Source organism: Pelobates fuscus, chromosome 5, assembly GCF_036172605.1.
Source record: "Pelobates fuscus isolate aPelFus1 chromosome 5, aPelFus1.pri, whole genome shotgun sequence".
NCBI lineage: Eukaryota > Metazoa > Chordata > Amphibia > Anura > Pelobatidae > Pelobates > Pelobates fuscus.
Genome location: NC_086321.1, coordinates 68486322 through 68499059, shown reverse-complemented (window position 1 = coordinate 68499059; position 12738 = coordinate 68486322). Strand labels below are relative to the sequence as shown.

The 12738-nt window shown below is 36.5% G+C and overlaps 1 protein-coding gene across 1 annotated transcript in view; it reads left to right on the top strand.

Annotated features, from left to right (window-relative positions):
- ADAMTS12 (ADAM metallopeptidase with thrombospondin type 1 motif 12) overlaps positions 1-12738 on the top strand; it is a 544067-nt gene that overhangs the window by 323439 nt on the left and 207890 nt on the right. The window contains exon 10 of the mRNA XM_063453964.1: positions 6820-6912. Coding sequence (XP_063310034.1) covers positions 6820-6912 — 93 coding nt within the window. The remainder of the gene's footprint in view (positions 1-6819; positions 6913-12738) is intronic.

Below are 12738 nucleotides of genomic sequence, written 5' to 3'. Positions count from 1 at the left end.
TTTGAAAGACATGTATCTCTCAAGAAAGCTCACACAGCAAACATGCTTAAAACATACTACAGCAGTTTTTCTTTCTCTTTTCGATTTTGTTCACCGGCAAGCATGTAGTAATCCCTAGTTCACTTCTTCTGACGTGTACAGTGATGTACTTCATCTGACCTTGTCTCCTCTTTTCCTCTCTCATATTTTGGGGATAGTTCCTCCTTCTCTTACACTCCACCATTTCCCATTGGATCTCATGTCAAAACTTGAAACAGTCTTTCCAGCCATGGCTCTATTTTAATTTGTGCAGTCCTACTGGTCTTATACTTAATTCATTAACACCAATCATTTTATCATTATGAATTTACAGAACTCCAAACTAATACAAATAATAAAAAGATATACCTAGATATATAGAAATCCAGAATTGCTCTATCTCTACTACTACCTTTCCCCTTTTTTAATGTTATTAATGTATTTATTCTATATATATTTGAATATATATATATAAATCGACGTTTCGACCCTCCTGGGGTCTTTATCAAGATCTTGATAAAGACCCCAGGAGGGTCGAAACGTTGATTTTTTCTAAAAAATACAATAACTTTTTTCACTGAATTGAAGACCTAATGTGCTCCCTTAAATCTTTTTTGAATATATATATATATATATATATATATATATATATATATATATATATATATATATATATTCAAAAAAGATTATATATATATATATATATATATATATGACTATATAGTTATTTAATTGCCTCCATTAAAAGTATGGAATATGACAATATATCATATAAATACTAAGGAAAGATATTAAACACTAGACATTTAAAGTGCCATCCATCGCTATGATAATAAAGTGCTGTTACAAGTGCAAATACTATATTGAAATCCATCACATTGCATTTAAAGTGCTATTATTGTGAATTGTGAAGTGCTAGTATATTTGAAGTCCTGTAAAGCAAAATACTACTTAATTAAAATATTATGGTAATATATAAACAAATGTGCCGTATCAAAAATACTCAAATGCAGTTTGAAAGAACTTAATTACCAATTACACATGCACATAATTGTTTCCAATATTGTACAGTGCTAAATCATATTATTATAGTGTATTCATTTCAGCCTATTGAAGAAGACTAAAATATTTCTCTAAAAATGGAAAGGCAAACATTTCATTTTATATATTAATTTTAACTGTTAAGAAAAAATATAATATATATCCATGATTTCTACTTTCTGGGATTTATTAACTTTATTAACAAAAATGTTTAAATATGTAATATGTGAATATGTAGCAATAACATGTGTATTAATTAATGGAAAGCTGATATACAGGCGGAAATGTCCTACAGTAACAAATTCAAACAAATGTATGCGTCTAAAATTACTGAAATATTTTGCCAGTCTGTAAGACAAAGAACAAAGAAGAAAAACAAATCATATTCTTTGCTAAAAAGAATTCAAAATATGAAATATGAGTCATTGTCTAGGACTCAAACAAAAGGCAATACAGGTGATAAATCCCAGCTTTTATTCAAAGCACAAGCATGGAATGTAGCCAGCTACTTATTCCACAAAATCTATTTTCTGTTTGAGAATGTACTCAAGATTTCTCTCTCTGTTGAGTTTCGATACACAACACATAGCCAAAATTTCCGGTTGTGTAATGCTGGTTATTAATTATCTAAAGTGGTTTATATGTGCCTGTAGCAAGTGTGTTAAAAAATGATAACCTCAGAGTCATGTCTACAAATGCTCGCAGTTTAGGGAATAAGATCCATGAACTTGTGGCAATAATAGCATCTGAGAATGTAGATTTAGGCTGTTACTGAGACATGGTATAATGAGAAAAATGACTGGGACACAGCAATACCATGGTACTCTTTATATAGAAAAGGCAGGAAAGAGGGAAGGGTGGCTCTGTATTTAAAGAATAGCGTAAAATATAACCAAATATGAGTTAGTGAAGCGAACATAGAGTCTGTTTGGGTTACGTTAGAATTTGGTAATCACACAGTAACTCGTGTAGGTGTGATTTATAGACCTCCTGGACAAGTAGAAGAGTTAGATAATCTACTAGTTGAGAAGATAGCTAAAATTACATTGAAGGGGGGGTTTTCATCACGGGTGACTTTTATCTTCTTCATGTGAACTGAAAAAACAAATAGTTGCTTTTGCCAGGAGTGCACATATTCCAAACTCCCTCCTGGGATTATCTCTAAAATAAGTTGTTGAGGAACAAACTCGTAAGGAGGCCATACTAGTATTAACAAATGGAGATTTGGTATCAGATACTGCTGTAGGTGAAAGTTTAGGACCCAGTAATCACCAGTCGGTGTGGTTTAATATAATAACAGTGATGTTTTGCACCACACAAAAACAAAAGTTTTAGATTTTAGAAAAAAAGGGCTTTTTAAAATTAGAATATGCGTAATGTAGTCATTATCAGACTGGAGCGATCTAAATAGAGTCCAGGAGAAATGGGATTATTTCAAAGTTGCAATTCAAAATTGCATTACACTTGTCATTTAGAGCAAAAAAGTGAAGAAACCACTGTAATACTGTGCAGAAGTGGGCAATATAATAACTAAAAAACTAGAGTGAGGAAGATAGACGAATCTATAAGATTAGGCAGAAAGAGGCAAAGCAAGTTATAAGAGCTTCCAAATCACACACAGAAGAGAAAATAGCACAGTCAGTAAAAAGGGGGATACAACATTTTTAGATACATACATGAGAAAAGAAAAAGAAAATAAGGATTAATTGGACTAAAAACAAAAGAAGGAAGGTATGTAGAAGAGGATAAAGGTCTAGCTGACTGCCTCAATTAATATTTTTGTTTAGTATTTATAGATGAAAATTAAGGAAAGGGACCTCAGTTAGGAAAAAAAAAGAGAGTCATTTGTTACATGTGAGTTCACAGAGGAAGATGTTCTATTTCAGCTGTCTAAGTTAGAGACAAGTCGACAGGGCCTGATGGGATACAGACAAAGTTATTAAAAGAAGAACTGTGTACTCGCAAAACAAATTTATTTAACTAATCATTGTTAATGGGAGTAGTCTAGGAAGATTGGAAATTAGCAAATGTTGTGCCAATTCACAAGAAAGGTAGTAGGGAGGAGTCAGGCAACTATAGATAAGCAAGCCTTACTTCAGAAGTGGGGAAAGTAAAATAAACTATGTTAAAGGATAGGATTGTTGAACAACTAAAATTACAGGAATTTCAAGATCAGAGACAAAATGGGTTAACTTCAGGGAGATCATGCAAAACTAATCTTAGGGATATTTTGTGATTGTGTAACTAGAATAATAGATCAGGGTGGTGCAGTAGACATTGCTTACCTAGTTTTCAGTAAAACGTTTGACACTGTCGCACATACAAGACTTATCAATTAACTGCAATGAGTTTGGAATACAATATTGTTGAATGGGTTAGGCATGGATGAGTAAAAGGAAAAAGAGGGTTGCAGTCAATGGTGTATATTTGAAGCAAGGTCTTGTTACCAGTGGGGTACCTCAGGGATCTGTACTTGGACCTGTTTTCTTCAATATATTTTATTGATAATATTGCAGAAGGTCTTGATGGTAAGCTATATCTTTTTGTTGATGATATTAAGATTTACAACAGGGTTGATGTCCCAGGAGAGATAAACCAAATGGCAAATGATTTATGTAAACTAGAAAAATGGTCAGAGCTGTGGCAACTGACATTTAACGTTAATAAGTGCAAGATAATGCACCTTGGGTGTAAAAAGGGCATTGTAAAGAATATTTGACACCGTCCTAACCTCAACATCTGAGGACGTGGATTTATAGGTAATTATTTTAGATGACTTAAAGGTATGCAGACAATATAATAGAGCAACAGGAAATGCTAGCAGAATGCTTGGTTGTATAGGGGGAGGTATTCGCAGTACACTACAGAACACTGGTGAGACCTCACTTGGAGTATTGTACGCAGTACTGGAGACCGTATATACAGAAGGATATTGATACTTTGGAGCGAGTTCAGAGAAGGGCTCCCAAACTTGTTCATGGATTGGAGGGTAAAATTTACCAGGAAAGATTAAAGGATCGTAACATGTATAGCATGTAGGAAAGATGATACAGGAGAAATATGATAGAAGCATTAAAATACATAAAGTGAAACAACACAGTAAAGGAGGAGAGTATATTTAAAAGAAGAATAACTACCACAACAAGAGAATATAAAATTAACGTAGAGGGGCAAAGATTTAAAAATAGTATCAGAAAGTATTACTTTAGTGAGAGGGTAGTGGATGCATGGTATAGCCTTCCAGCTGAAGTGGTTGAAGTTAACACAGTAAGGAAGTGTAAGCATGGGATGGATAGGCATACGGTTATCCAAGCTATAAGATAAGGCCAGGGACTAATGAAAATATTTAGAGAATTGGGCTGGCTAGATGGGCAGAATGGTTCTTTTTTATGTTTATATATTGGGAATTCAAATTTGTTAATTTGTGATTTGTTGAAAGTGTTGATTTGTGTTTAAGAAGTTGGCATTTACATTTTTTAATGGCCCCCCCTTTTTCTTTCTTACCTCTCTGACTGCTCCATCAACATCTCCTTGTATCTCATCAGCTCCACTTTACAGTATGTTTCAGTTGGAATCTCTTAAAGCTCAGTACTCATCTCCCTTCTATTTCCTCTTTCCACTGTTTTTCTTTGCAATAGTATTAGTCCAATACCACCAATACATGCTTAGACACATATATAGCTCTCTTCCTTTAAACTTATCTCCTTATCTTATCTCCTATCACCTGGAATGTTGCACTGACTGCTAATCACCAGTCAATAAGTTAATGAGTACGCGTTTCTTTTTTCTTTTCTTTTTTTCAAAGTTTAGTTTCTTATTCTTTCCCCTTTTGAAACCAGCCTTTCATTAACAACATTAATGTAAGTCAAGTAAATGGAGTACCAACTGATTGAGCCCCTAAAGTTACGACATTGGCAGTATTTGTGACTTAATTATGCCTTTGGTGCGAGTAACATAACAAAGATATGTATAAGTAAATTATTTTAGTTTGGCAGGAAATCTCCTTTGCGTTATAGAGATTTTCTTAATGTATCAATTCACTGTGGATCCCTACAGTGACAACGTGCCTAGGATTATATTCTTTATTTGACTAACACTATTTACATCTTCCTGCTAACAAAGTCAGTTAATAGGAGATAGTTCTTGCTTTCACATAGTGTGACCTTATGAACGAGCTGTAGTAACTGCAACATTTTTGAACTGAGATGGTTATTTTGATCTATTACTGGATTCCTCTTTGATGCTTATACTGTAGTAACAGTCTCCAGGGTATAATTAAATTTCTTTTGCCATGTGTTACAGTAATATGCCTGCTGAAAGGGGCTCAGGGAAATGTTGAGATGGTTATCATTATTGCATCTACCTCAAATGACATGCTCTTTATCTCAAAGGGTGAATCTCTGAACACCATTTTCCTGACAGTGATAAACAAAAAAAAGAAGATTAAAGTGAAGTTGTGGTTAACTATAAATGTTGTTTTAGTTTTCCGGCAGAGGAATAATATATAATCTAATATTCTATGTTTTAGAGAAATATAAATTGTAAGTGTAACTAACAGATGAAAGTGTAAATTTCAACAATAAACCTAATTTTCAATGGGGGTTGAATAATTTTGATTACAACTGTACCTTTGTCTGATGACGTGCCAATAAAGGCATGAAACGCATCAACATTGATCTTATGCTCCCTTACATGTCCTAGCTGTGATGTGTAATTTAAATAATGGCCATTTTCCTGTTATCCTTGAGGGTTTATGCATTTTCTTTTCTTTGGAGCTTTGGTTATCAATCTATTTCCTTACCAGTAGTGACGGAACCTTACTCCCATCTCTCCTTGTTTATAGGTACACTTACATTACATTGGAACTTTTTTGATGTTGTTGTTTCCTCAAGCTATTCTATTCTTTCACTTATGATAATTCACATACCTATCAAATGTCCTTCTTTGGGACCCACATAATTATGCTCTCCTTGGTTAGCCCAATTATGCTCTTCCCTTTATGTTTTGTGTGGATAGAAGATAGTTGACACATATGAATTACTATGGTGTATCTCAAAATTAGTTGCTCATTTTATGTAATTGGCTGTTGGTAGATAATGCAGTCATCTAAATTCACAGCCCCTGGCTGCTTCTAGAGCCATATTCCCCAGAATATTGTCCCTCTTTATGAATGTTGTGTCTGGTATGAAATTATTAACAAGTGAAGGAATTGAAGATGATCAAAGAACATAAACTGCATATTCTTTGTATGCTGTCAATATTGTCACCTTCATTTAATTATCCTATAGTTAAATTATATCTAAAAACAGCTATAAAAATATAGATTTCATGCTCACGTCCAGCACCTCGAGAGAAAATCTTGACGGCATGTGCACACGTAAAGAATCTCTCTGTCGCGTACCTGAGATACCTTTCAGTGTGCATGAGTGCACCTGAGGCATCAAAGGATTATGAATTCATCCCAACACAGATATGCACCAGAGGTGAGTATGGTTTTTACTTGCCTCTATTGCTTTATTCACCACAGTGATATGATGCCATAGCATATGCTGAGATGAAGGAATGAGGAATTGTCACGGCACTAGAAGAATTTATCTCTACTAGTATCCTGCAGATGTAATTGATATGTCTCATGTATATGTTTGTATACCCTATATTTTTCTATATTAAGTTCGTTAGCTAATTTGGACTCTGTTTATCTGTTATATATGATTGCTCATAATAATTATAAACACTTATTAACTCACTCTTCTCTTTCAGAACGTGTGCCAGACATTGTGGTGCTTAGTAGATCATTCTTGCCGATCAAAACTTGATGCTGCAGCAGATGGAACAAGATGTGGCGACAACAAGGTGACTTTTTTATTAAATGGGCATGACTTGCAGCTCATATACCAACTCATTTGATTATTTGCATGCCAAAAAAAATCAAAAATATCAAATATATGCAATTGAATCAATTAAAACAAATAGTTTAGCAGCTACCAGCCTTGGAATATAAGGTAGTGCTTTATGCTATACACTACAATTTTTCGTGGTGATCCAAATACAAAAGCTAGAGACTCCAGTTTATATTATTAGAGTCACTTATATGACCCCTCCTCAACCCACTGGCTCTAAGTATTATCTGAGCCAATTTTGTCTATTCCGAACCGTCCTATGTAAACCCTAGAGATGCTTCACTATGTTAATACCAAGATCTATAGAGTCAGATCCAAATAAAAGGGGGAGAGTTTAAGGGTTCTGTTTTAAATGTGTTATATACAATATTAACCGTTCTTCCAGTCTACAATCATGTTCATGTGGTCTACTGTACATTGGCTAGACCATTCACATTCTAAAGTTCTAGGAGCACATGTCCAATATATTTAATCAGAAATACAATTGAAAACATATGGATAAAACAATGGAAGAGATCTAGGGACTGAGTCTAAGAGACCTAAGACACAAGAACAAATGGGCTAAAAAGAGACACATGTTCTTGTTTTTTTTTTGTGTGGTTAGAGACCATTGCACTGAGAAAACAGAGAGTTAACTAATCTATAGAATTACTGATCAAAAGAGACATGTAAACCAAGAAAAGGAAACATGGAGACAAAGGAGACCTTCAGATTCAATGGAGTGAAGAAAAAGACCAGCAACTAAAACTACTGAATACTTGGGGGTTAAAAGTCCATACACAGACATGCGAGTTATGGAAACCACTGCTGGACATGTCATAAAGGATGATCAAACATATCATACTGAAATAGTTGTTTGGCTCCATTACTACCAAGTGTCTGTCATAATGATATTTTTTTTCTTTGTTCCTAAATTGCTAAATGTATGGTTTCTTTTCATCTGGGTATACAGGAAATCTAGAGAGTGATCAACACATTATCCTAATAAATTTAGCAATTAAAGGAATACTATAGGGTCAGGAACACAAACTTGTATTTCTGACCCTATAGTGTTAAAACCACAATCTAGCCCCCCTGGCTCCCCTTAGCCTCACTAAATATAGTAAAACCTTACTTGTATTCAAGTCCAAAGATGCTGGCTCTGCCCCGGTCTGACACTGAAACTGCCTGTGTCTGCTGACATCATCAGAAGTGTTGGTCTGAGCAAATCACAATGCTTCCCCATAGGATTTACTGAGACTGTCAAGGAGGCAGATCAGGGCCAGAGCCAGCACAAGTCAAACACAGCCTTGGCCAATCAGCATCTCCTCATAAAGATGTAAGACTTTTTTAACGAACCTCAAAACAGTATATGTGTAGACTAGAGCAATCTCTAATAAGATATGTACCATTGATGAAAAAAAAACTAGGAAAGGACACAGGAAAATGTGAAATAAGTAATAACTCATTAAATATAAATAAGTTGATCAATAACAATAGCAAATTATTAAATCAAGATAAAATGTTACTTCTTATTTTTTTCAACGACAATGAGAATTATTTTTAAGCTATATGTTTACAATAGAAATGAAGCAAGGACTTGGTAAGAATATACAAATGGTTATTCCAACCTAATCCTCATTTTCAGAAACATAATGACTTCGAAATGATTAAAAATGATTTAGAAAACAAATGGAAGCAGAGCTTAGTAAGACAGTGATTTGCAAAAAGAGATCCAAAGAGTTCCAAAACAAACTAGAAATGCGTGGGAACTATTCTTGTTCCTTCCGGTTTATGATGCTTACAGACAAGTTATATTGGAATACTGATCGGATTCTTGGTAATAAAAAAATAATAAACAAATAAAATAAACCTGTTTTTCCATCATTTTAATGTCAAACATTATTGTTTTTTTCTTTTTGAAATGCATTACAAAATGTGTACACAGTACTCTACTAGTATTCATAGAATTTAGTTTACAATCAGTAAAAATGATGGGTTTACAGAAATAAACAAATTATTCATTTTCAAGTTAGAAAGTGTAAAATTACATTCTATGCAGTCTTATTTATAACAGATGATTTCTGTTATTTGGTCTTTCACTTGCACATGTAATTTATGAGTGATATGATCTAATTGTGGCAATATGTTTTATACTGCTGTTTAAATCCTTTGAAATATAGAGGTTTCTACTTTTCCAAATGAAAATGACTCTTATGAGTGACTAAACAAACTTGAAGTAAAATACTCTTCTTTTTCCACCTTCTTGTTTGCATTCTGTGCACCCTAGGTATGTGTGTGTGTGTGAGTATGTATATACATATACAGTCATGGGAAAAATTAAGTACACCCTCTTTGAATTCTATGGTTTTACAAATCAGGAAATATTAACAATAATCTGTGCCTTATCAGGTTTTAAAATTAGGTAAATACAACACATGATATATTACACCATGTCATGATTTATTTAACAACATTAAGCCAAAATGCAGAAGCCATTTGTGAAAAACGAAGTACACCGTATGATTCAATAGCTTGTAGGACCACTTTTAGCAGCAATAACTTGAAGTAATCGATTTCTGTATGGTTTAATCAGTATGTTAGCATTGTGGAGGAGTTTTGGCCCACTCTTCTTAACATCGTTGCTTCGGTTCATTGAGGTTTGTTGGCACAGCTGTTTATGCACAGCTCTTCTAAGGGCCGACCACAGCATTTCAATCGGATTGAGGTCTGGACTTTGACTTGGCCATTGCAATACCGTGATTCTTTTTTTTCAGTCATTATGTTGCAGATTTGCTGGTGTGCTTGGGATCATTATCCTGTTGCATGCTTCAACTGTCTGACAGAGGCCTCACATTTGATTCTAGAATACCATGGTACACAGAAGAGTTCATGGTTGACTCAATGACTGAAAGTTACACTACTGCTCCACCCCCGTGCTTGACAGTTGGTATGAGGTGCTTGTGCTGATATACTGTGTTTTTATCTCGTCCGTAGAAAGGACATTGTTCCAATAAATTTGTCCTAAGCCGTGCTGCCATGTTCATTTTATAAAGATGAGGCTTTCTCTTGGCAAACCTTCCAAACAAACCATACTTGTTCAGTCTTTTTCTAATTGTACTGTCATGAACTTTAACATCTAGCATGCTAACTGAGGCCTGTACTGTCTGAGATGCAACTATTGTCTTTTTTTTTTGCAATTTCTCTGAGCATTGCACGGTCTAACCTTGGGGTGAATTTGCTGGAACATTCTGGGAAGATTGGAAACTCTCTTGAATGTTTTCCACTTTTGAATAATCTTTCTCACAGTACAATGATGGACTTGAAATTGTTTGGAAATGGCCTTATAACCCTTCCCAGTTTGATGGGCTGCAACAATTGCTTTTTAAGATCATTTGATGTATTTACTCCTTGGCATTGTTGGCATTGTGTTAACAAATACCTGGATACTCCAGACCAGTGAACTGCTCTGATAGAGGTGGTTACACTTGCTGATGATCAATCAGGGGCAATTGATTAGCAGAACCTGTCTGCTACTTAGCCTCTTAATTTCTATAGAAGCACTAATGGTGTACTTAGTTTTTCACACATGACTTTTTCATTTTTGCTTTATTTTTGTTAAATAAATCATGGCACTGTGCAATATGCCATATGTTGTTGTTCATCTGAGGTTGTATTTACCAAATTTTAAGACACCTAAATCAATTGGTAGGGATTTTACCACTATATGCCTATAAAACTGGGGCTGGTCTGAAGCTCCATACCTAGTGAGTAGTGATGTACCGAACTGTCCGCCGGCGAACAGTTCCCGGCGAACTTAGCGTGTTCGCGTTCGCCGCGGCGGGCGGACACATGCGCAGTTCGATCCACCCCCTATTCGTCATCATTGGGCAAACTTTGACCCTGTGCCTCTCGGTCAGCAGACACATTCCAGCCAATCAGCAGCACTCCCTCCCTTCCACACCCTCCAACCTCCCTCCCAGCATCCATTTCGATTCATTCTGAAGCTGCATGCTTAGTGAGAGGAGGGAAAGTTTAGCTGCTGCTGATTAGATAGGGAAATTGATAGCTAGGCTAGGGTATTCAGTGTCCACTACAATCCTGAAGGACTCATCTGATCTCTGCTGTAAGGACAGCACCCCAAAAAACCCTTTTTAGGGCTATAACATCAGGCTGCAGACCTGTGCCAGCGTGCTTTGACAGTTGCCAATCATATCTGGTGTCTCTTTAGCGTGCTTTTACAAAGAAAAAAGGTTTCCAGTGTAAGCTAATAGCAGCCAGTCAGTGTCCTTCAAGCGGCTCTGTCAGGCCTTCCTTCAGCGTGTGCCCTGCACAATCCTGCCAGCGTACTTTGACAGTTGCCACTCATATCTGGTGTCTCTATAGCGTGCTTTTACAAAGAAAAAAAGTTTCCAGTGTAAGCTAATAGCAGCCAGTCAGTGTCCTTCAAGCGGCTCTGTCAGGCCTTCCTTCAGCGTGTGCTCTGCAGACCTGTGCCAGCGTACTTTGACAGTTGCCACTCATATCTGGTGTCTCTATAGCGTGCTTTTACTAAGAAAAAAGGTTTCTAGTGTAAGCTAATAGCAGCCAGTCAGTGTCCATCAAGCGGCTCTGTCAGTCCTTCCTTTAGCGTGTGCTCTCCAGAACTGTTCCAGTGCACATTGCCAATCATATCTGGTGTCTCTATAGCGTGCTTTTAAAAACAAATTTTTTTTTTCACTGTTATAGATTGAATAGCAGTTACTTGTCTTCAAGCGGGTGTGTCAGGCCTACAGTGTGTGCTCTGCAGAACTGTTCAAGTGCACATTGCCAATCATATCTGGTGTCTCTATAGCGTGCTTTTACAAAGAAAAAAGGTTTCTAGTGTAAGCTAACAGCAGCCAGTCAGTGTCCTTCAAGCGGCTCTGTCAGTCCTTCCTTCAGCGTGTGCTCTGCAGACCTGTGCCAGCGTGCTTTGACAGTTGCCAATCATATCTGGTGTCTCTATAGCGTGCTTTTACTAAGAAAAAAGGTTTCTAGTGTAAGCTAATAGCAGCCAGTCAGTGTCCATCAAGCGGCTCTGTCAGTCCTTCCTTCAGCGTGTGCTCTCCAGAACTGTTCCAGTGTCTCTATAGCGTGCTTTTATAAACACAATTTTTTTTTCACTGTTATAGATTGAATAACAGTTACTTGTCTTCAAGCGGGTGTGTCAGGCCTACAGTGTGTGCTCTGCAGAACTGTTCAAGTGCACATTGCCAATCATATCTGGTGTCTCTATAGCGTGCTTTTACAAAGAAAAAAGGTTTCTAGTGTAAGCTAATAGCAGCCAGTCAGTGTCCTTCAAGCGGCTCTGTCAGTCCTTCCTTCAGCGTGTGCTCTCCAGAACTGTTCCAGTGCACATTACCAATCATATCTGGTGTCTCTATAGCGTGCTTTTACAAAGAAAAAAGGTTTCTAGTGTAAGCTAATAGCAGCCAGTCAGTGTCCTTCAAGCGGCTCTGTCAGTCCTTCCTTCAGCGTGTGCTCTGCAGACCTGTGCCAGCGTGCTTTGACAGTTGCCAATCATATCTGGTGTCTCTATAGCGTGCTTTTAAAAACAACATTTTTTTTCCACTGTTATAGATTGAATAGCAGTTACTTGTCTTCAAGCGGGTGTGTCAGGCCTACAGTGTGTGCTCTGCAGAACTGTTACAGTTCACATTGCCAATCATATCTGGTCTCACAGTAGCTTGCACGCATAGTACCATTAATCCCCCCAAAAAATGACAGGCAGAGGCAGGCCACCCCGCAGGGGCCGTCGTGGTCGTGGTGCTGTGATTCC